The 25,656-nt window shown below is 43.0% G+C and overlaps 1 protein-coding gene across 2 annotated transcripts in view; it reads right to left on the bottom strand.

The window, feature by feature from the left end:
- Positions 1 to 25,656, bottom strand: part of TH (tyrosine hydroxylase) — a 75,475-nt gene that overhangs the window by 35,478 nt on the left and 14,341 nt on the right. Inside the window, exons 2-7 of one of the 2 annotated variants that reach the window (XM_063438492.1) lie at positions 17,337 to 17,540; positions 15,470 to 15,644; positions 9,695 to 9,783; positions 7,222 to 7,289; positions 4,370 to 4,420; positions 1,392 to 1,537 (exon numbers count right to left, since the gene is read on the bottom strand). In XM_063438492.1, the coding sequence (XP_063294562.1) occupies positions 1,392 to 1,537; positions 4,370 to 4,420; positions 7,222 to 7,289; positions 9,695 to 9,783; positions 15,470 to 15,644; positions 17,337 to 17,540 (733 nt within the window). The remainder of the gene's footprint in view (positions 1 to 1,391; positions 1,538 to 4,369; positions 4,421 to 7,221; positions 7,290 to 9,694; positions 9,784 to 15,469; positions 15,645 to 17,336; positions 17,541 to 25,656) is intronic. The other variant, XM_063438493.1, reaches the window with a different exon arrangement.

Below are 25,656 nucleotides of genomic sequence, written 5' to 3'. Positions count from 1 at the left end.
GATATGACACCCCTGGGATACTGTGAAGCCTTAATCCTGCTCTGACTGTATACTTGGGAAAGGTGTTAACTGCATATTCTAACATTATTACACTATATTGTGTAAGGTAGTGTCTATTGATTATTATTATTTATATAGTGCTAACATATACCACAGCACTTTACAATTCAGACATCCCAAGTCTCCCAGAGGCTCCAGGAGACTCCCAAATTTTGAATGTGACTCCCTGACACTCGCAAATCATAAACAAACAATCTGATATGCAAAGTATATCAGATTGTGTGTGTGAGATTTCCAGAATACTGTATATAATTTGCGCCTCCTCCCTCGTTAATACACACTAAACAGGGGCCCTTTAAGAGCCGACGGGCACCTGTGATATAAGCCAGCAGGGAGGAAGTGACAGCCTGTCATTTCCTCCCAACTTCACAGAGAGCCACACAGGGGAGAGGCTGGAGTGAGCTCCTACTGCATGCTCACTCCCATCAGCCTCATTCACGACCAGAACGGTGGCTGCAGATGTATAAAGTGTGTGTGTGTGTGTGTGTATCTGTATGTGTTTCGATTGTGTGTATCTAAATGTCAGTGTGTATGTGTGTGTGTGTGTGTGTATGGGCCATTATGTGTATGTACCAGTGTGTCAAGATGTTCATACATGTTTGGTGGCAGAGTGTGGTTCCCTCTAGCCCCAACCCTCACTCACCTCCCCCCAGCATGGAAAGGGTTAATAAACCTTTTCTTTACTCCATTCCAGCGCCAATGTTCCTTGTGTCTGTGTGTGTGTATCTGTGTGTCAGTGTGTTTGTGTATCTGTAGGTCAGTATGTGAATCTGAGTTTATGTGGAAGTGTTTGTATCTGAGTGTGTCTGTCAGTGTTTGTATGTGTGTATCTGAATGTCAGTGTGCATGGGCCATTATATGTACGTGCAAGTGTGTCAAGGTGTTCATACATGTTTGGTAGCCGGCCGTGTGTGTTCACTATAGTTCCATGTGGCCCAACCCTTCCTCACTCTCCCACCCCCAGCATGGAAAGAGTTAATAAACCCTTTCTGTACTTGCAACATTCCAGCACCAACGTCCCTTGGCACTGGGTCGGTGTCCAACTTCCTCTGGGGCGGCCTAATGTGCATTAATTGAAATCGACTAGAAGCAGTCTTAGTCCTGCAATCTAATTATTGCAGCTTCTCAAAAACTACAATGATTTACATTGCAGGACCACGTGTGACATGGACACTGCACCCAGAACACTTCAATGAGCTGAAGCTGGTGCTATAGTGTCTCCTTAATACGTTAATACACTAATCAGCCATTTCATTGTTAAAACATCAGCTTTTTACATCCATCCCACTCTCAGTAACCCCGGTATCTTGTCATGTACCCCTTATTGTCACCTTTTAGGAAGCCTGACACATCCTGTAGCTGTGGGATGTTGTTCTCACTGTACCCGCAGTGTGCCTCCAGGAGCTGGAAGGCCTCTAGGTGTTCCTTACATGCGTGCGTTGGGTACAGACTTTTCAGGGTAGAGTAGACCTCCCTCCTATAAAAAGGCAACACATGCTGGAATAACTCAAGAGAAATCTTATACAGGCAATAATTACACAAGTAACACAAGGAGAAATACTGTGTGTCAGAGCCGTATGGAGGTATAAATACCAGAGAGATACTGTGTGTCAGAGCCATATGGAGGTATAAATACCGGAGAGATACTGTGTGTGTCAGAGCTGTATGGAGGTATAAATACCAGAGAGATACTGTGTGTCAGAGCCGTATGGAGGTATAAATACCGGAGAGATACTGTGTGTCAGAGCCGTATGGAGGTATAAATACCGGAAAGATACTGTGTGTCAGAGCCGTATGGAGGTATAAATACCGGAGAGATACTGTGTGTCAGAGCCGTATGGAGGTATAAATACCGGAGAGATACTGTGTGTCAGAGCCATATGGAGGTATAAATACCGGAAAGATACTGTGTGTCAGAGCCGTATGGAGGTATAAATACCGGAGAGATACTGTGTGTCAGAGCCGTATGGAGGTATAAATACCGGAGAGATACTGTGTGTCAGAGCCATATGGAGGTATAAATACCGGAAAGATACTGTGTGTCAGAGCCGTATGGAGGTATAAATACCAGAGAGATAATGTGTGTCAGAGCCGTATGGAGGTATAAATACCAGAGAGATACTGTGTGTCAGAGCCGTATGGAGTTATAAATACCAGAAAGGTACTGTGTGTGTAAGAGCCATATGGAGGTATAAATACCGGAGAGATACTGTGTGTCAGAGCCATATGGAGGTATAAATACCGGAGAGATACTGTGTGTCAGAGCCGTATGGAGGTATAAATACCAGAGAGATACTGTGTGTCAGAGCCGTATGGAGTTATAAATACCAGAAAGGTACTGTGTGTGTAAGAGCCATATGGAGGTATAAATACCGGAGAGATACTGTGTGTGTCAGAGCCGTATGGAGGTATAAATACCGGAGAGATACTGTGTGTCAGAGCCGTATGGAGATATAAATACCGGAGAAATACTGTGTGTCAGAGCCGTATGGAGGTATAAATACCAGAGAGATACTGTGTGTCAGAGCCGTATGGAGGTATAAATACCGGAGAGATACTGTGTGTCAGAGCCGTATGGAGTTATAAATACCAGAAAGGTACTGTGTGTGTAAGAGCCATATGGAGGTATAAATACCGGAGAGATACTGTGTGTCAGAGCCGTATGGAGTTATAAATACCAGAAAGGTACTGTGTGTGTAAGAGCCATATGGAGGTATAAATACCGGAGAGATACTGTGTGTCAGAGCCGTATGGAGGTATAAATACCAGAGAGATACTGTGTGTCAGAGCCGTATGGAGATATAAATACCGGAGAGATACTGTGTGTCAGAGCCGTATGGAGGTATAAATACCAGAGAGATACTGTGTGTCAGAGCCGTATGGAGATATAAATACCGGAGAAATACTGTGTGTCAGAGCCGTATGGAGGTATAAATACCAGAGAGATACTGTGTGTCAGAGCCGTATGGAGGTATAAATACCGGAGAGATACTGTGTGTCAGAGCCATATGGAGTTATAAATACCAGAAAGGTACTGTGTGTGTAAGAGCCATATGGAGGTATAAATACCGGAGAGATACTGTGTGTCAGAGCCGTATGGAGGTATAAATACCGGAGAGATACTGTGTGTCAGAGCCGTATGAAGGTATAAATACCGGAAAGATACTGTGTGTCAGAGCCATATGGAGGTATAAATACCGGAGAGATACTGTGTGTCAGAGCCGTATGGAGGTATAAATACCAGAGAGATACTGTGTGTCAGAGCCGTATGGAGGTATAAATACCGGAGAGATACTGTGTGTCAGAGCCGTATGGAGGTATAAATACCAGAGAGATACTGTGTGTCAGAGCCGTATGGAGGTATAAATACCGGAGAGATACTGTGTGTCAGAGCCATATGGAGGTATAAATACCGGAAAGATACTGTGTGTGTAAGAGCCATATGGAGGTATAAATACCAGAAAGGTACTGTGTGTGTAAGAGCCATATGGAGGTATAAATACCGGAGAGATACTGTGTGTCAGAGCCGTATGGAGGTATAAATACCGGAGAGATACTGTGTGTCAGAGCCGTATGAAGGTATAAATACCGGAAAGATACTGTGTGTCAGAGCCATATGGAGGTATAAATACCGGAAAGATACTGTGTGTGTCAGAGCTATATGGAGGTATAAATACCGGAGAGATACTGTGTGTCAGAGCCATATGGAGGTATAAATACCGGAAAGATACTGTGTGTCAGAGCCGTATGGAGGTATAAATACCGGAGAGATACTGTGTGTCAGAGCCGTATGGAGGTATAAATACCGGAAAGATACTGTCTGTCAGAGCCATATGGAGGTATAAATACCGGAGAGATACTGTGTGTCAGAGCCGTATGGAGGTATAAATACCGGAGAGATACTGTGTGTCAGAGCTGTATGGAGTTATAAATACCGGAGTGATACTGTGTTTTAGAGCCGCTAGATTAGCGCTGTATAGGGATGTTTTGATTTAGAAGATAATGTAGAACATAGAAACATAGAATATGACGGCAGATAAGAACCATTCGGCCCATCTAGTCTGCCCAATTTTCTTAATACTTTCATTTCAGCCTGGCCTTATTGTATATCTAGGATAGCCTTATGCCTATCCCATGCGTGCTTAAACTCCTTTACTGTGTTAACCTCTACCACTTCAGCTGGAAGGCTATTCCATGCATCCACTACCCTCTCAGTAAAGTAATACTTCCTGATATTATTTTTAAACCTTTGCCCCTCTAATTTAAGACTATGCCCTCTTGTTGTGTACGTATAGATCCACTATCTTACCATGTTTCAATCTCCTCCGGCAGATATTCCACTCGGGGTATTGGATCACCACTATAAGGAAAGAAAAAAATAAAAGAAACTATAGATAATGGGGTAAAAGAAGAAATTAAAATCTTTCATGTCCACCACTGTTGGTAATGGGTGAAGAAATGGTGGTTGAGTAGGGATGCTCTACAACTGTAACTAGGGGTTTGAGCCCTAAATGCATAAAGATCAAATAACCCGAATGTGGTGAGGGACCGTGAAATAATGATTCCTAAAATACTACTTTTATTTGATATAGTTACAGTATCCAAAAAGGATATACCAAGATAATCCAAGTATGTGTATACTCCAAATTGGCAGGAGAATATTAAAGAATAAAAATAGAGTAAATATTAGAGGTGACAAAACAAAACAATTTGTATGTGTGGTATAATATGAAAATTACACTTACAGTAACAGGATACCTTATCCTAAAAAGGTATGATTAGGCTTAGTATAGTACTAGCTGGTTTCTCCTAGGAGGCATAAGGTGCTACAAGTAACAAACGTCAATTTTATACAATGTATGTTTGTTATCCGGAAAAGTATCCACTGATTTGACAGTGGTTAATAATGTATTAAATCCACCACTAAATGTCACTAGATACCCGTTCGCAACTTGGTCTAGCAAAACCCTATAGGGGATAAGCAATATGCCGTGTAGATTGAAATTTTACCAAATTTTGCCCACTGTTTTAGAACAGTGGAGACCTTTAGCCATTAACCCCTTAAGGACACATGACATGTCATGATTCCCTTTTATTCCAGAGGTTTGGTCCTTAAGGGGTTAAAGGGACACTGTAGTCACCAAAACAACTTTAGCTTAATGAAGCCGTTTTAGTGTATAGATCATGCCCTTGCAGTCTCACTGCTCAATTATCTGTCATCTAGGAGTTAAAGCACTTTGTTTATGAACCCTAGTCATACCTCCCTGCATGTGATTTGCACAGCCTTCCATAAACACTTCCTGTAAAGTGTAATCTACAATTTATCCTTCCTTTATTGCAAGTTATGTTTATTTTAGATTTTCTTATCCCCTGCATGTGATTAAAGTTCAACTTACAGAGGAAGAGATACAATTGTTTAAGGTAGATTACATCTGATTGAAAGTGAAACCAATTTTTTTTCATGCAGGCTCTGTCAATCATAGCCAGGGGAGGTGTGGCTAGGGCTGCATAGACAGAAACAAAGTTATTTAACTCATAAATGGCAGAGAACTGAGCAGTGAAACCTGACAGGCATTATCTATGCACTAAAACTGCTTCATTAAGCTAAAGTTGTTTAGGTGACTATAGTGTGCCTTTAAGTATATCAGCTTGTATGTGGGATAAGAGGGAGGGTGCACGTGCCGGCTGATCCCTGTGCTTGTCAAAGAGTTAAACAAGTAGATCTCTAACCCCACACATATTTGTCAGCTGGCACATGTTCCTTCCATGTCAGTTGGTCGGCTCAATAATAATACCACAATGCCCAGATGCTAGTAGTCCTAGGAGACCACAGATTAAATAAATCAATGCAGAGTCCCGAAATGGAGGAGTGAAGTTAAACCGTATGCCAGTAACAAGTTAGGATTAGATAATGAGGCCAATATGGTGTTAGAGAGAACGGAACCTATCTATTTCCTAACCTAAAGGAAAACCAGTCACCCGGCTCTTTTTGAAATGTTCAGTAGATGTAATGCTGGTGGGTTATTTAAGGTATCGATTCATTTGCTGTAGGTCCCATGCCAGTAAAAATGTATCACAATTTCTTAATTTAAAAAAATCCCATCGTTCTCAGCCAGTCAGAAATGGGTTCAGCATCGTAAGTAATGACAAGGTACTTCATGGATATCTGGGATGCTAAATGTAGCCATTACTGCCCTAGAGGTTTTACAGGAATATTTTATACCAGAAACCAGTATCACACGATGATACAACAAAAAACAGTACTAAGAAAAGGTCTCGAATTTGACAACATTTAGGTTGAAATAACCTCACTGAGGTGCTTAGAAATAATCTGTTAGTTTAAAAAAAAAAAAAAAAACTGTGCCTTAGAGGGGATATGATAACAGTATACAAATAATTTTGGTGCCAATACAAACCAATTTCTGGAAATCTATTCATAAACAGCACTATACATAGGACACAATGTCCCAGATTTAAAGTAGGAGAAAGGAGATTTAGTCTAAGGCAAACAAAAATAGTTGTTGTTCTTTTTTTTTTTTTTTTTGGGGGGGGGGGGGTTACCAGTAAGAACAATAAGGATGTAAATGTCTCTGCCTGAAGAGGTGGTATTATCAGAGTCTGTATAGAGGTTTAAACAGAAAGTGTATGAAAACTTGCAAAAACATGAAATTCAGGGATATCATTTTTAATTAGCACGGTAATAGTCTCTTGATCCAAGGAGAGATTGGACTGCCATTCTGGGGTCAAGAAGAAATCTGGTCCTAGTTTGTTGCAAAATTGGAAGCGCTTTAAACTGTTTTTTGGGGGGGGGGGGGGTTGCCTTCTTCTGGATCAAGAGCAAAAGCAGATGTGGGTACACTTGCATCCCCTTTGTTGTTAGCATTCACTATAATACTTAGTTAAATGATCTATTTAAAGAATATTAAAGCTCATTTTAAGTTAGCTGAAACTGTCTTAATATGTGGTCAGAAAAGGTTGACTCTCTTGGAGATGAGACATTGACTGTAGACCTTTGCTTATCTTTCTATTAGATATTATTATTATTATGATTATTATTATTATTATTATCATTATATCTTCATATTGAGAGACAGAAATACTCAATTGTAAAGGTCTTCTTATGGCTGTTTTGTATGCTCTCGCTCGGATGCCTTGTCTTACTGTTTGTAGCAGAAGGCAATATCCGCGATCATCTTCCTTCTTTTACGATACTCCTGATCAGAAAATCCCTGTTGAGACAATAATACGTTATGAGCCACAAGAGGGCAGTAGTGACAAATGAGGATCCATAATAGAATATTACATTGAAAACATTATTATTATTGCCATTTATATAGCGCCAACAGATTCCATATATGTGAACAATGATGTAATATATCAGAACACCTGGCAAGGGAAATATCAATGTGAAATGGGGTAAGTGCGGACATCACTGTTTATAGGCAGGGCCTGGCATCACAGAATGAGTCAGAGTTACCAACAGCCTCCTGGCCGATACCCCTGGGCACCCCATAATGTTTGTCAAATCCCAGCCCTGGGCAGCCCATAATGTTTTTTAAATCCCAGCCCTGGGCAGCCCATAATGTTTTTTAAATCCCAGCCCTGGGCAGCCCATAATGTTTTTTAAATCCCAGCCCTGGGCAGCCCATAATGTTTGTTAAATCCCAGCCCTGGGCAGCCCATAATGTTTGTTAAATCCCAGCCCTGGGCAGCCCATAATGCTTGTCAAATCCCAGCCCTGGGCAGCCCCTAATGTTTGTCAAATCCCAGCCCTGGGCAGCCCATAATGCTTGTCAATCCCAGCCCTGGGCAGCCCATAATGTTTGTCAAATCCCAGCCCTGGGCAGCCCATAATGCTTGTCAATCCCAGCCCTGGGCAGCCCATAAAGCTTGTCAATCCCAGCCCTGGGCAGCCCATAATGTTTGTTAAATTACAGCCCTGGGCAGCCATAATGTTTGTTAAATCCCAGCCCTGGGCAGCCCATAATGTTTGTTAAATCCCAGCCCTGGGCAGCCCATAATGTTTGTCAAATCTCAGCCCTGGGCAGCCCATAATGTTTTTTAAATCCCAGCCCTGGGCAGCCCATAATGTTTGTTAAATCCCAGCCCTGGGCAGCCATAATGTTTGTCAAATCCCAGCCCTGGGCAGCCCCTAATGTTTGTCAAATCCCAGCCCTGGGCAGCCCATAATGCTTGTCAATCCCAGCCCTGGGCAGCCCATAATGTTTGTCAAATCCCAGCCCTGGGCAGCCCATAATGCTTGTCAATCCCAGCCCTGGGCAGCCCATAATGCTTGTCAATCCCAGCCCTGGGCAGCCCATAATGTTTGTCAAATCCCAGCCCTGGGCAGCCCATAATGTTTGTCAAATCCCAGCCCTGGGCAGCCCATAATGTTTGTCAAATCCCAGCCCTGGGCAGCCCATAATGTTTGTCAAATCCCAGCCCTGGGCAGCCCATAATGTTTGTCAAATCCCAGCCCTGGGCAGCCCATAATGTTTGTCAAATCCCAGCCCTGGGCAGCCCATAATGTTTGTCAAATCCCAGCCCTGGGCAGCCCATAATGTTTGTCAAATCCCAGCCCTGGGCAGACATAATGTTTGTCAAATCCCAGCCCTGGGCAGCCCATAATGTTTGTTAAATCCCAGCCCTGGGCAGCCCATAATGCTTGTCAATCCCAGCCCTGGGCAGCCCATAATGTTTGTCAAATCCCAGCCCTGGGCAGCCCATAATGTTTGTCAAATCCCAGCCCTGGGCAGCCCATAATGTTTGTCAAATCCCAGCCCTGGGCAGCCCATAATGTTTGTCAAATCCCAGCCCTGGGCAGCCCATAAAGTTTGTCAAATCCCAGCCAGTACCACTGGGCAGCCCATAATGTTTGTAAAATCCCAGCCAGTACCACTGGGTAGTCCGTGGAATAGGCATAAGGCTATCCTAACTATAAGATAAGGCCAGGGATTAAGGAAAGTATTTAGAAAATTGGGCAGACTAGATGGGCCGAATGGTTCTTATCTGCCGTCACATTCTATGTTTCTATAAGGTTTAGAAAATCCCAGCAAGGGGCGTATTAGCCGTGAGGCAAACAAGGCATTTGCCTTGGGCGGCATTTTCCAGGGGGCGGCAAAAAAAGCTGCCTGGCTAACTGACAAGCCGGGAGGGCGGCGCTGGCGAGGGAGCACTTTCCCCTGAGCGCTCTGTGATGCCGGTCACCTGGAGGTGGAATATGACATCACATTCCGGCACCGGGCATCACTCTGCTGCGTGCGAAGGAGCTGAGCAGAGCACTCAGGGGAAAGTGCTCCCTAGCTAGCGCCGACCGCCCGACCGCCCAGCAGCCCCACTGGACCCCAGGGAAAGGGAGAACACTCCCCTCCACCCAGCATTCCCAAAGGTAAGGAGGCTGGGGGGGGGGGGTTAAATAAAAAAAAAGTGAGTGTGTTAATGTGAGTGAGTGTGTGTGTGTGTGTGTATGTCTGTTAGTGTGTGTGTCTGTTAGTGTGTGTCAGTGTGTGTGTCTGTTAGTGAGTGTGTGTGTCTGTTGGCAAGAAAAGGGTACAGGGATGCAGCGCCTTCTGGGTGTCCTTAAACTCAAACGTTTTGCAGAGGTTTTCTAAATAGTAAAGAATTGCCGGCTTACCGGGTGATCCAAATCCAGGTCCGGATCAAACTTAGTAACCAAGTGATGGCATTTGTCCAGTTCAGCAATTTTTGTAGGAAACCAGTGAACTAAAAATGCAAAGAGAGGTATTGGTTCTGCATCCAGACAATGCAATGCAATCTGGGTTACTGTAATAAGGTGTTACAGGGTCAGTGACAGAGCAATAAGGCATTCAGGAGCTGGGTTACTGTAATAAGGAGTTACAGGGTCAGTGACAGAGCAATAAGGCACTCAGGAGCTGGGTTACTGTAATAAGATGTTACAGGGTCAGTGACGGAGCAATAAGGCACTCAGGAGCTGGGTTACTGTAATAAGGAGTTACAGGGTCAGTGATTGAGCAATAAGGCACTCAGGAGCTGGGTTACTGTAATAAGATGTTACAGGGTCAGTGACAGAGCAATAAGGCACTCAGGGACTGGGTTACTGTAATAAGGAGTTACAGGGTCAGTGACAGAGCTATAAGGCACTCAGGAGCTGGGTTACTGTAATAAGATGTTACAGGGTCAGTGATACAGCAATAAGGCACCCAGGAGCTGGGTTACTGTAATAAGGAGTTACAGGGTCAGTGACAGAGCAATAAGGCACTCAGGAGCTGGGTTACTGTAATAAGGAGTTACAGGGTCAGTGACAAAGCAATAAGGCCCTCAGGAGTCGGGTTACTGTAATAAGGTGTTACAGGGTCAGTGATGGAGCAATAAGGCACTCAGGAGCTGGGTTACTGTAATAAGGTGTTACAGGGTCAGTGACGGAGCAATAAGGCATTCAGGAGCTGGGTTACTGTAATAAGGAGTTACAGGGTCAGTGATAGAGCAATAAGGCATTCAGGAGCTGGGTTACTGTAATAAGGAGTTACAGGGTCAGTGATAGAGCAATAAGGCACCCAGGAGCTGGGTTACTGTAATAAGGAGTTACAGGGTCAGGGATAGAGCAATAAGGCACTCAGGAGCTGGGTTACTGTAATAAGGTGTTACAGGGTCAGTGATAGAGCAATAAGGCACTCGGGGACTGGGTTACTCTAATAAGATGTTACAGGGTCAGTGATAGAGCAATAAGGCACCCAGGAGCTGGGTTACTGTAATAAGGAGTTACAGGGTCAGGGATAGAGCAATAAGGCACTCGGGAGCTGGGTTACTGTAATAAGGAGTTACAGGGTCAGTGATAGAGCAATAAGGCACTCAGGAGCTGGGTTACTGTAATAAGGAGTTACAGGGTCAGTGATAGAGCAATAAGGCACTCAGGAGCTGGGTTACTGTAATAAGATGTTACAGGGTCAGTGACGGAGCAATAAGGCACTCAGTAGCTGGGTTACTGTAATAAGGAGTTACAGGGTCAGTGGCAGAGCAATAAGGCATTCAGGAGCCGGGTTACTGTAATAAGGAGTTACAGGGTCAGTGATAAAGCAATAAGGCACTCAGGAGCTGGGTTACTGTAATAAGGTGTTACAGGGTCAGTGATAGAGCAATAAGGCACTCAGGAGCTGGGTTACTGTAATAAGGTGTTACAGGGTCAGTGATAGAGCAATAAGGCACTCAGGGACTGGGTTGCTCTAATAAGATGTTACAGGGTCAGTGATAGAGCAATAAGGCACCCAGGAGCTGGGTTACTGTAATAAGATGTTACAGGGTCAGTGACGGAGCAATAAGGCACTCAGTAGCTGGGTTACTGTAATAAGGAGTTACAGGGTCAGTGGCAGAGCAATAAGGCATTCAGGAGCCGGGTTACTGTAATAAGGAGTTACAGGGTCAGTGATAGAGCAATAAGGCACTCAGGAGCTGGGTTACTGTAATAATGTGTTACAGGGTCAGTGATAGAGCAATAAGGCACTCAGGAGCTGGGTTACTTTAATAAGGTGTTACAGGGTCAGTGATAGAGCAATAAGGCACTCAGGAGCTGGGTTACTGTAATAAGGTGTTACAGGGTCAGTGATAGAGCAATAAGGCTCTCGGGGACTGGGTTACTCTAATAAGATGTTACAGGGTCAGTGATAGAGCAATAAGGCACCCAGGAGCTGGGTTACTGTAATAAGGAGTTACAGGGTCAGTGATAGAGCAATAAGGCACCCAGGAGCTGGGTTACTGTAATAAGGAGTTACAGGGTCAGGGATAGAGCAATAAGGCACTCAGGAGCTGGGTTACTGTAATAAGGAGTTACAGGGTCAGTGATAGACAATAAGGCACTCAGGAGCTGGGTTACTGTAATAAGGTGTAACAGGGTCAGTGATAGAGCAATAAGGCACTCAAGAGCTGGGTTACTCTAATAATGTGTCTCAGGGTCACTGATAGAGCAATAAGGCACTCAGGAGCTGGGTTACTGTAATAAGGAGTTACACGGTCAGTGATAGAGCAATAAGGCACTCAGGAGCTGGGTTACTGTAATAATGTGTTACAGGGTCAGTGATAGAGCAATAAGGCACTCAGGAGCTGGGTTACTGTAATAAGGAGTTACACGGTCAGTGATAGAGCAATAAGGCACTCAGGAGCTGGGTTACTGTAATAAGGAGTTACAGGGTCAGTGATAGAGCAATAAGGCACTCAGGAGCTGGGTTACTGTAATAAGATGTTACAGGGTCAGTGATAGAGCAATAAGGCACTCAGGAGCTGGGTTACTGTAATAATGTGTTACAGGGTCAGTGATAGAGCAATAAGGCACTCGGGAGCTGGGTTACTGTAATAAGATGTTACAGGGTCAGTGATAGAGCAATAAGGCACTCAGGAGCTGGGTTACTGTAATAATGTGTTACAGGGTCAGTGATAGAGCAATAAGGCACTCAGGAGCTGGGTTACTGTAATAAGGAGTTACACGGTCAGTGATAGACAATAAGGCACTCAGGAGCTGGGTTACTGTAATAATGTGTTACAGGGTCAGTGATAGAGCAATAAGGCACTAGGGAGCTGGGTTACTGTAATAATGTGTTACAGGGTCAGTGATAGAGCAATAAGGCACTCAGGAGCTGGGTTACTGTAATAAGGAGTTACAGGGTCAGTGATAGAGCAATAAGGCACTCGGGAGCTGGGTTACTGTAATAAGGTATAACTGGAATAGCCCATCTTTACGTGTTGTATTTGTGTGAAGAAATAAATACAATGCTAGGTTTTCAAATCAGACAAGCTAATGAGACAATCGTTCCCCATACACTTTTGCTAGCATTAAAAGAAAAATGATCCAATATTTAGCTTTATGGCATATGGTATAATAAAGTGACACTACAGTCACCAAAACAACTTTATCTTAATGAAGCAGTTTTGGTGTATAGATCATGTCTCTGCAGTCTCACTACTCAACTCTCTGCCATTTAGGAGTGATATCACTTTGTTTCTGTTTCTGTAGCCCTGTAACCTCCCCTGGTTGTGATATATGGTATCATTGTTCCTTGGTATATTGTGCGTGAATATATAGTATCATTGTTCCATGGTATATATGTTATCATTGTTCCATGGTATATTGTGTGTGTGTGTATATATGGTATCATTGTTCCATGGTTTATTGTTTGTATACATGGTATCATTGTTCCATGATATATTGTGTGTGTGTGTGTGTGTGTGTGTGTGTGTGTGTATATATATGGTATTTGTTCCATGGTATATTGTGTGTGTATATATGGTATCATTGTTCCATGGTATATTGTGTGTGTATATATGGTATCATTGTTCCATGGTATAGTGTGTGTGTGTGTGTGTGTGTATATATATGGTATCATTGTTCCATGGTATATATGGTATCATTGTTCCATGGTATATTGTGTGTGTGTGTTATCATTGTTCCATGGTATATTGTGTGTGTGTGTGTGTGTGTATATGGTATCATTGTTCCATGGTATATTGTGTGTGTGTGTGTGTGTGTATATCATTGGTATGGTATACCATTGGTGTGGTATATATGGTATCATTGTTCCATGGTATATTGTGTGTATATATGGTATCATTGTTTCATGGTATATTGTGTGTATATTTGGTATCATTGTTCCATGGTATATTGTGTGTATATTTGGTATCATTGTTCCATGGTATATTGTGTGTGTGTATATATGGTATCATTGTCCCATGGTATATTGTGTGTGTATATATGGTATCATTGTTCCATGGTATATTGTGTGTGTGTATATATGGTATCATTGTCCCATGGTATATTGTGTGTGTATATATGGTATCATTGTTCCATGGTATATTGTGTGTGTGTGTGTATATGGTATCATTGTTTCATGGTATATTGTGTGTATATTTGGTATCATTGTTCCATGGTATATTGTGTGTGTGTATATATGGTATCATTGTCCCATGGTATATTGTGTGTATATTTGGTATCATTGTCCCATGGTATATTGTGTGTGTGTATATATGGTATCATTGTCCCATGGTATATTGTGTGTATATATGGTATCATTGTTTCATGGTATATTGTGTGTGTATATATGGTATCATTGTTCCATGGTATATTGTGTGTGTGTATATATGGTATCATTGTTTCATGGTATATTGTGTGTGTGTATATATTGTATCATTGTTCCATGGTATATTGTGTGTGTATATGGTATCATTGTCCCATGGTATATTGTGTGTATATTTGGTATCATTGTTCCATGGTATATTGTGTGTATATTTGGTATCATTGTTCCATGGTATATTGTGTGTGTGTATATATGGTATCATTGTCCCATGGTATATTGTGTGTATATATGGTATCATTGTTTCATGGTATATTGTGTGTGTATATATGGTATCATTGTTTCATGGTATATTGTGTGTGTGTATATATGGTATCATTGTTCCATGGTATATTGTGTGTATATTTGGTATCATTGTTCCATGGTATATTGTGTGTATATTTGGTATCATTGTTCCATGGTATATTGTGTGTATATTTGGTATCATTGTTCCATGGTATATTGTGTGTATATATGGTATCATTGTTCCATGGTATATTGTGTGTATATTTGGTATCATTGTTCCATGGTATATTGTGTGTGTGTATATATGGTATCATTGTCCCATGGTATATTGTGTGTATATATGGTATCATTGTTTCATGGTATATTGTGTGTGTATATATGGTATCATTGTTTCATGGTATATTGTGTGTGTGTATATATGGTATCATTGTTCCATGGTATATTGTGTGTGTATATATGGTATCATTGTCCCATGGTATATTGTGTGTATATATGGTATCATTGTTCCATGGTATATTGTGTGTATATTTGGTATCATTGTTCCATGGTATATTGTGTGTATATATGGTATCATTGTTCCATGGTATATTGTGTGTATATTTGGTATCATTGTTCCATGGTATATTGTGTGTATATTTGGTATCATTGTTCCGTGGTATATTGTGTGTGTATATATGGTATCATTGTCCCATGGTATATTGTGTGTGTATATTTGGTATCATTGTTCCATGGTATATTGTGTGTATATTTGGTATCATTGTTCCGTGGTATATTGTGTGTGTATATATGGTATCATTGTCCCATGGTATATTGTGTGTGTGTATATATTGTATCATTGTTCCATGGTATATTGTGTGTATATATGGTAACATTGTTCCATGGTATATTGTGTGTATATATGGTATCATTGTTCCATGGTATATTGCGTGTGTGTATATGGTATCATTGTTTCATGGTATATTGTGTGTATATTTGGTATCATTGTTTCATGGTATATTGTGTGTATATATGGTATCATTGTTCCATGGTATGTATACGTGTGTCCCCAAGATATAAAAATGCATGTTTTGCCAAGGAGTGCGGCTTACCTTTGTCCTCTCGAGTACTTCTCACATCTTCTGACACCCTTCTTATGGAACTCATGAGCGTGTTGAGATCTGAACGGTGTACCTCGCAACGCACAAAATATTCCAGATCTGCTGTGGCCCCTGACGCTTTCTTTGCTGGTCGTGTTTCGAGGTGCTGGATTTTGGCTTCAAATGTCTATAGAGTTAGTAAGGGGCTGGATTAATCATGGAGTTCAGTAAGAGGAGAATTATCTATAGCAGATCTGTGGAGACCAGACTTTGGGAGCCACCACTTTTTCAGAATTCCATTCTTCTTTCAGCTCCCAAAAAATGAAATACTTCATAGTTAGAACATTTTGACGGAACATTATGGCACCCACACTACTCACACACATATAACTTCATATTCAGTATTCAAACTGGGTTCTTATACATCATATTTAGAACTATCAGATATACAATCTAGTAGGACTCTAACACAAGGTGCTATAGGAGCAGAGTGTTGGGGTTTAAGGGTTAATTCTGCTGGTTTGCATTGTCTGGTGCTGCGGGCCATCCTGTGCTACCGCTCCTGCCCTGCTTATATGACAGGTATCTGCACATCAATACATTATCACTAATGTGACAGTACTGATTGCATTATCAGGGCCGAGAGAGCAACACAGAGCTAGCACATACAGAGGTAAATTATATTACGGTGGCCTGTCTCCTGATCCCAGCCAGAGGGCAGAACACAGAGCATTGCACTGGCAATCAACAACAGTTTAGACTATCATTGAATATTCGGCAAAAAGTATTCCACTTAAAAGGAAAAGTATCGAGCAGTCAGCGTTTGCCACATCAAATGCAGTATGACACGCAGGGCAACCCAGCCATAAAGGGAACATTATCGTTATTCGTTATTTGTAAAACACACAGACGTTGGCCCAAATAGCAATAGCTTTGTTAACAATTGCAGGAAAATTGAAGCATTTTTGGCTATTCTGCATACTGGCAAATACATAATATTTAATGATATAATCTTTCAATGTAGGGTAATAACTACTTGATCCAAGGATTAATCTGACTGCCATTCTGGGCAGGAATTTTTTTCCTAGTTTGTTGCAAAACTGGAAGTGCTTCAAACTGGGGATTTGTTGTGCCTTCTTTTGGATCAACAGCAAAAAACTGATGTGAGGAAGGCTGAACTTGATGGCCACTTTATCTTTTCAGCCTGTGTATCTATGTAGCTATATAATTCTGGACTTGCCATGTTCCCATTTTGCTGCGTGTGGCTCATGTCTTTTACCGCAGAACACAGAACAGGAAAATCAGATAATTAAGGATTATGTGAATGGAATGCAGAGAATTTCAAATTTTAGACCAAAATAAGAGAAATGTAAAAGAATAAATAAATTCTCAAACTTGGCTGTTTATTGTGTCCGCTCACACGTTTGTGAAGAACAATGAATGAAAGAGCAATGTTCCTCTTTAAATTAGACTCTGGACTGTACAGTTTAATTAAAGGGGAACCGTGATTCTTCTGGACTTTACACCCTACAGAAAGTACTGAAAATCCCTCGCAACTTGTGTTGGCATTGCTATAGCGAGCTGGACTTCTTTTCCTTTAAATGTAAAAACTAAGTTAAGATGAAGGCAGCCAGTGGCAGGATACTAAGATGAAGATTTCTACATTTAATTTCCTTTTCTCACCTCACAAAATATATATTTGTTATTACAGAGACGTAGCATAATATTAAAATGCTATGGGACAAAGAAGGACAGCAGGTTGTGGGCTGTAGGGTCACCGAGGTCACTCTCTGCTATGATACCCATAATATGTTTGCCAGGAAGATGCACATTCTATTTATTAATGGCCTCTATATGTCCATCAGTCCTCGTACTGTACCTCGAACACTTTGAGCGTGCGTGATAACATTGAAGGCTTGTTTCCTTTGATTGAGAAGAGCAAGTTGATGATGGCTTTTCCATCTTTTTCTTCAAATACCAAGGTGTCTGTGCATTCTGACGATTCCGCTGCCGCTGCTGCGGCCTCTCTCTCTTTCCGTGCATCATCTATCAGACTCTGTCTCCTGCCCAGAAAGCGTGGCGACTGAGGGCAAGAAAAACCATGTTAAGTCGTAGAGTAAAATATACCTGAAGCCGTCCCCAGCTCTCGTTAAATGTTCTTATTGCAAATGATGTTACCAAGAGCAACTCGTGAAATCTCAAGCGACCTAAACTAAGAGCTTGAGGGTCCCATCTAATAGAAATTGAGTTTAAACTGCTCTGGAATCAGAAATGTAATCTGTGTCATTGAATACTGCTTTAACAGCAGCCTATACCAGAGTATCATTTTATAAGCCATAAATATATATATATATATATATATTCTACTAATCATTTAGTGTGACTAAAATATTCAAAAATGTGGAGAAAATGAAAAAATATTTTTTTTAAAATGTGTACAATATTTTTCACTATTAGAGCAGCTAAAATATTTAAAAATAGATTATAATAAACATATCCCTATTTTGTAAATAGCTCGTATGTCTAGAGTTTTCATTTATTTTTGTTATGAAAAGTCACACATTGTGGAAACACTAAAACACTAAAAATAACACTAAAAAACACTAAAAATAACCGTTTCGAAATATTAACATTTACAAACTTAATTTCCTCCAAATTCAGGTCATTTTTTGTGATGAGCTTTTTGTTAGTTTTTTTTACTGTGTATTTTTTTTCTATAAAGAGCGGAGTCATTTTGAATTTTCTTTTAAATTATCATTATTTTTTTATTATTACCTTTGATCTTTTTGTAGTGCTTTACAAAAGTCATTGAGATCCCGTTGAGGATTTGTTATTAGCAAAGAATCCCTAGTGATTATGTACAATGTGAGATCTGGATATCAGACTGAGAAACACCCATGTTCTCTGTGTGCCCGAGGCGATCAGACCCCGGGCTCATTGCCGAGAATAGTGTCTGATTACACAGACAGGGATACACAGGGTGAAATGAAAGGGGTCTCGCAGGCCCCCCTTACCTCAGTAACTAATGACAACAGAGATAACATCACTGGGGAATGGTTCATGGCATAACGGAGAGGTTTATCGATGGTATTTTAATGGGATGAGACAGCACTCACTTAGGGTTAAGGAGCAAGTTCTCCTTTTTATGGGAGTGGGCAGAGCTGCGTATTATTTAATGCTGCCAAAATGAGAAAATAAAATATACAGTATGTATAGAAACAGCTCACTGTATTCCCTGAAGTACAAACATTATAATAGATCGGTATTACTCAATGGTTTATAGTTTGTTACATTACTGGTGACGTGTTCTTTGAAATGTGTGTGTGTGTTCTGCAATAAGCGTTACAGGAAGTGTGTTTTATTAATACAGTTAGAATTTTTTTAATTGTGAGACTATTAAATCCAGCATTTGACTACCCCGCTAAATTAAAAAGCAAAAAGGAAGACTTCTGACTGTAAAAAGGCGAGGTTGGTGGTACGGCCATGGCAGGATTTCTGATGGTAAAAGGCGAAGTTGGTAGTACGGCTGTGGGCAGGATTTCTGATGGTAAAAGGCGACGTTGGTGGTATGGCCATGGCAGGATTTCTGATGGTAAAAGGCGAAGTTGGTGGTATGGCCATGGCAGGATTTCTGATGGTAAAAGGTGAAGTTGGTGGTATGGTCATGGGCAGGATTTGTGATGGTAAAAGGCGACGTTGGTGGTATGGCCATGGCAGGATTTCTGATGGTAAAAGGCGAAGTTGGTGGTACGGCTGTGGGAAGGATTTCTGATGGTAAAAGGCGAAGTTGGTGGTATGGTCATGGGCAGGATTTGTGATGGTAAAAGATGAAGTTGGTAGTACGGCTATGGCAGGATTTCTGATTGTAAAAAGCGAAGTTGGTGGTATGGCCATGGCAGGATTTCTGATGGTAAAAGATGAAGTTGGTAGTACGGCTATGGCAGGATTTCTGATTGTAAAAAGCGAAGTTGGTGGTATGGCCATGGGCAGGATTTCTGATGGTAAAAGGTGAGGTTGGTGATACAGCAATGGGCAGGATTTGTGATGGTAAAAGGCGAAGTTGGTGGTACGGCTGTGGGCAGGATTTGTGATGGTAAAAGGCAAGGTTGATGGTATGGCCATGGCAGGATTTCTGATGGTAAAAGGTGAAGTTGGTGGTACGGCTGTGGGCAGGATTTGTGATGGTAAAAGGCAAGGTTGGTGGTATGGCCATGGCAGGATTTCTGATGGTAAAAGGCGAAGTTGGTGGCACGGTCATGGGCAGGATTTCTGATTTTAAAAGATGAAGTTGGTAGTACGGCTATGGCAGGATTTCTGATTGTAAAAAGCGAAGTTGGTGGTACAGCTGTGGGCAGGATTTCTGATGGTAAAAGGTGAAGTTGGTGGTACGGTCATGGGCAGGATTTCTGATTGTAAAAGATGAAGTTGGTAGTACGGCTATGGCAGGATTTCTGATTGTAAAAGGTGAGGTTGGTGATACAGCAATGGGCAGGATTTCTGATGGTAAAAGGCGAAGTTGGTGATACAGCAATGGGCAGGATTTGTGATGGTAAAAGGCGAAGTTGGTGGTACGGCTGTGGGCAGGATTTGTGATGGTAAAGGGCAAGGTTGATGGTATGGCCATGGCAGGATTTCTGATGGTAAAAGGTGAAGTTGGTGGTACGGCTGTGGGCAGGATTTGTGATGGTAAAAGGCAAGGTTGGTGGTATGGCCATGGCAGGATTTCTGATGGTAAAAGTTGAAGTTGGTGGTATGGTCATGGGCAGGATTTCTGATTGTAAAAGATGAAGTTGGTAGTACGGCTATGGCAGGATTTCTGATTGTAAAAGGCGAAGTTGGTGGTATGGCCATGGGCAGGATTTCTGATGGTAAAAGGCGAAGTTGGTGGTACGGCTGTGGGCAGGATTTGTGATGGTAAAAGGCAAGGTTGGTGGTACGGCCATGGCAGGATTTGTGATGGTAAAAGGCGAAGTTGGTGGTACGGCTGTGGGCAGGATTTGTGATGGTAAAAGGCAAGGTTGGTGGTATGGTCATGGGCAGGATTTCTGATTGTAAAAGATGAAGTTGGTGGTACGGCTATGGCAGGATTTCTGATTGTAAAAAGCGAAGTTGGTGGTATGGCCATGGGCAGGATTTCTGATGGTAAAAGGCGAAGTTGGTGGTACGGTCATGGGCAGGATTTCTGATTGTAAAAGATGAAGTTGGTAGTACGGCTATGGCAGGATTTCTGATTGTAAAAAGCGAAGTTGGTGGTACGGCTGTGGGCAGGATTTCTGATGGTAAAAGGCGAAGTTGGTGATACAGCAATGGGCAGGATTTCTGATGGTAAAAGGCAAAGTTGGTGGTACGGCTGTGGGCAGGATTTCTGATGGTAAAAGGCAAGGTTGGTGGTATGGCCATGGCAGGATTTGTGATGGTAAAAGGCAAGGTTGGTGGTACGGTAATGGGCAGGATTTCTGATGGTAAAAGGCGAAGTTAATGATACAGCAATGGGCAGGATTTCTGATGGTAAAAGGCAAGGTTGGTGGTATGGCCATGGGCAGGATTTCTGATGGTAAAAGGCGAAGTTGGTGGTACGGCTGTGGGCAGGATTTGTGATGGTAAAAGGCAAGGTTGGTGGTATGGCCATGGCAGGATTTCTGATGGTAAAAGGCGAAGTTGGTGATACAGCAATGGGCAGGATTTCTGATGGTAAAAGGCGAAGTTGGTGGTACGGCTGTGGGCAGGATTTGTGATGGTAAAAGGCAAGGTTGGTGGTATGGCCATGGCAGGATTTGTGATGGTAAAAGGCAAGGTTGGTGGTACGGTAATGGGCAGGATTTCTGATGGTAAAAGGCGAAGTTAATGATACAGCAATGGGCAGGATTTCTGATGGTAAAAGGCAAGGTTGGTGGTATGGCCATGGGCAGGATTTCTGATGGTAAAAGGCGAAGTTGGTGGTACGGCTGTGGGCAGGATTTGTGATGGTAAAAGGCAAGGTTGGTGGTATGGCCATGGCAGGATTTCTGATGGTAAAAGGCGAAGTTGGTGATACAGCAATGGGCAGGATTTCTGATGGTAAAAGGCGAAGTTGGTGGTACGGCTGTGGGCAGGATTTGTGATGGTAAAAGGCAAGGTTGGTGGTACGGTCATGGGCAGGATTTCTGATGGTAAAAGGCGAAGTTGGTGATACAGCAATGGGCAGGATTTCTGATGGTAAAAGGCAAGGTTGGTGGTATGGCCATGGGCAGGATTTCTGATGGTAAAAGGCGAAGTTGGTGGTACGGCTGTGGGCAGGATTTGTGATGGTAAAAGGCAAGGTTGGTGGTATGGCCATGGCAGGATTTCTGATGGTAAAAGGCGAAGTTGGTGGTACGGTCATGGGCAGGATTTCTGATGGTAAAAGGCGAAGTTGGTGATACAGCAATGGGCAGGATTTCTGATGGTAAAAGGCAAGGTTGGTGGTACGGCTGTGGGCAGGATTTTTGATGGTAAAAGGCAAGGTTGGTGGTATGGCCATGGCCGGATTTCTGATGGTAAAAGGCGAAGTTGGTGGTACGGCTGTGGGCAGGATTTGTGATGGTAAAAGGCAAGGTTGGTGGTACGGCCATGGCAGGATTTGTGATGGTAAAAGGCGAAGTTGGTGGTACGGCTGTGGGCAGGATTTGTGATGGTAAAAGGCAAGGTTGGTGGTATGGTCATGGGCAGGATTTCTGATTGTAAAAGATGAAGTTGGTGGTACAGCTATGGCAGGATTTCTGATTGTAAAAAGCGAAGTTGGTGGTATGGCCATGGGCAGGATTTCTGATGGTAAAAGGCGAAGTTGGTGGTACGGTCATGGGCAGGATTTCTGATTGTAAAAGATGAAGTTGGTAGTACGGCTATGGCAGGATTTCTGATTGTAAAAAGCGAAGTTGGTGGTACGGCTGTGGGCAGGATTTCTGATGGTAAAAGGCGAAGTTGGTGATACAGCAATGGGCAGGATTTCTGATGGTAAAAGGCGAAGTTGGTGGTACGGCTGTGGGCAGGATTTGTGATGGTAAAAGGCAAGGTTGGTGGTACGGTCATGGGCAGGATTTCTGATGGTAAAAGGCGAAGTTGGTGATACAGCAATGGGCAGGATTTCTGATGGTAAAAGGCAAGGTTGGTGGTATGGCCATGGGCAGGATTTCTGATGGTAAAAGGCGAAGTTGGTGGTACGGCTGTGGGCAGGATTTGTGATGGTAAAAGGCAAGGTTGGTGGTATGGCCATGGCAGGATTTCTGATGGTAAAAGGCGAAGTTGGTGGTACGGTCATGGGCAGGATTTCTGATGGTAAAAGGCGAAGTTGGTGATACAGCAATGGGCAGGATTTCTGATGGTAAAAGGCAAGGTTGGTGGTACGGCTGTGGGCAGGATTTGTGATGGTAAAAGGCAAGGTTGGTGGTATGGCCATGGCAGGATTTCTGATGGTAAAAGGCGAAGTTGGTGGTACGGTCATGGGCAGGATTTCTGATGGTAAAAGGCTAAGTTGGTGATACAGCAATGGGCAGGATTTGTGATGGTAAAAGGCGAAGTTGGTGGTACGGCTGTGGGCAGGATTTGTGATGGTAAAAGGCAAGGTTGGTGGTATGGCCATGGCAGGATTTCTGATGGTAAAAGGCAAAGTTGGTGGTACGGTCATGGGCAGGATTTCTGATGGTAAAAGGCGAAGTTGGTGATACAGCAATGGGCAGGATTTCTGATGGTAAAAGGCGAAGTTGGTGGTACTGCTGTGGGCAGGATTTCTGATGGTAAAAAGCAAAGTTGGTAGTACGGCTGTGGGCAGGATTTGTGATTGTTAAAGGCGAGGCTGGTGCTACGGCAATGGACAGAGGATTTCGGATATTCTCTTGTTTCAGTGTTATGTGCTGTATAACTAGTTACGTTTAGTGTAATGATATTGCCAGGGTAGCCGACCTGAAAGCATGGCTGAATTAGGAAATATTTATAGTTTGGCAAGTTTGACTTTCAACTTGAAATTGACTTTGAATCCACTTTGAATTCACCATGAATAACTTTGTCAGTTTTTGTCAATTTGCTTCTGACAAGTTTGACAGAAGACCAGGGGACAGTGCCCATAGATTGCTTAGAGTGTTCCTTTAAATGAATAGCATTCGGAGGAGGGGACACAATTCTATTATAGGGAAATCTAGAACTACAGGGTACCATCGAAATCTGATAATAATACAGAGTGATTCATGCCATGTGAAAGAGATACATTCAGAGTTATCCACTAAAGTTAGAATTCAGAGTGAAATCCGAGTGACTTTCAAATTAACGGCCAAAATATCCAAGCTGGAAGCACAGCAGACAGAGAGAATTTCTCCATTTTGGCAATTGTGAAATTCACTCTGACAATTCTCACTGTTGTGAATTATCCTGACTTTTATAGAATGATACAGAATATATTTATTGTATATATGATTCAAACAGGAATGGCTAAAATTAGAAATGCAGATTTGTGTAAACTACATCAAACATCTTCAAGAGTCTCAGCCTCAGGTCTGGGATTAAACAGGAAGAAAAGACAAAAATAGCACATCTGTATAAGAATGACCTTTAGTATCCCATATGAGCAGTGAATTACCGGTCTGTCAATCATTATTACAGTAACCCAGCTCCAGAGTGCCTTATTGTCCGTCACTGACCCTGTAACTCCTTATTACAGTAACCCAGCTCCAGAGTGCCTTATTGCTCTATCACTGACCCTGTAACTCCTTATTACAGTAACCCAGCTCCTGAGTGCCTTATTGCTCTATCACTGACCCTGTAACTCCTTATTACAGTAACCCAGCTCCTGAGTGCCTTATTGCTCTATCACTGACCCTGTAACTCCTTATTACAGTAACCCAGCTCCTGAGTGCCTTATTGCTCTATCACTGACCCTGTAACTCCTTATTACAGTAACCCAGCTCCTGAGTGTCTTCAGGGCCGGCGCTACCATAAGGCGGCCCAAGCGGCCGCCTTAGGGCGCACCGGCCGTGGGGGCGCAAAATCAGGCTGACCGGAAGGAGGGAAGCGCACTGCGCTCCCCTCCAACCGACGACCTGTTGTAGCGTGGCCGAGCGCCCGGTTCTGCGGGCGCGCGAGGGAGCACTCTCCCATGTGTGCTTCCTCTTCAGCTCCCTCGCGCGCCGCATACTGATACCGGAGCCGGAAGATGACGTCATCTTCCGGCGCCGGCATCCCTACGCGGTGCGCGAGGGAGCTGAAGAGGAAGCACACATGGGAGAGTGCTCCCTCGCGCCCGCCCGGGAGCCAGCCAGCCAGCCAGCCAGGAAGGGAGCCAGACAGCCAGCCAGCAAGGGAAAAAGCCAGCCAGCCAGCCAGGGAGGGAGCCAGCCAGCCAAGGAGCCCAGCAGCACCACTGGACCCCAGGGAATCCCTTCAGCACTCCAAAAAGGTAAGGAGGCTGAGGGATTAAATAAAAAAAAAAACATGTGTTAGTGTGAGTGTTAGTGTGTGTGTCTGCTAGTGAGTGTCAGTGAGTGACAGTGTGTGTGTCTGCTAGTGAGTGTCAGTGTGTGTGTTTGCTAGTGTCAGTGAGTGTGTCTGCTAGTGTCAGTGAGTGTGTCTGCTAGTGTCAGTGAGTGTGTTTGCTAGTGAGTGTCAGTGTGTGTGTTTGCTAGTGAGTGTCAGTGAGTGTGTTTGCTAGTGTCAGTGAGTGTGTCTGCTAGTGTCAGTGAGTGTGTCTGCTAGTGTCAGTGAGTGTGTCTGCTAGTGTCAGTGAGTGTGTTTGCTAGTGAGTGTCAGTGTGTGTGTTTGCTAGTGAGTGTCAGTGTGTGTGTTTGCTAGTGAGTGTCAGTGTGTGTGTTTGCTAGTGAGTGTCAGTGAGTGTGTTTGCTAGTGAGTGTCAGTGAGTGTGTCTGCTAGTGAGTGTCAGTGAGTGTGTCTGCTAGTGAGTGTCAGTGTGTTACTGTGTGTCTCTTACTGAGTGTGTTTGTGTGTGTATTAGTGAGTCTGTTTGATGTCTGTTAGTGAGTGTTTGTCAGTGAGAGTGTATGTTTTGTAAGTGAGTGTGTATGTATGTCTGTCGCTGAGTGTGTCTGTCAGTAAATGTGTGTGTCTGTTAGCTGGTGTGTATGCATCTGTTCGTGAGAGTGTGTGTGTGTCTTCAGCACTTACCTTTCTCTAGCGCCGGACTCCCTTGGCGCTGGGGATCCCTCCGCCTCTCAGCTCCGAATGCTCTTGCCGCGCAT

The sequence above is a fragment of the Pelobates fuscus genome, chromosome 12 (assembly GCF_036172605.1).
Source record: "Pelobates fuscus isolate aPelFus1 chromosome 12, aPelFus1.pri, whole genome shotgun sequence".
Classification (NCBI taxonomy): Eukaryota; Metazoa; Chordata; class Amphibia; order Anura; family Pelobatidae; genus Pelobates; species Pelobates fuscus.
This window is presented reverse-complemented; position numbering and strand designations above follow the sequence as displayed.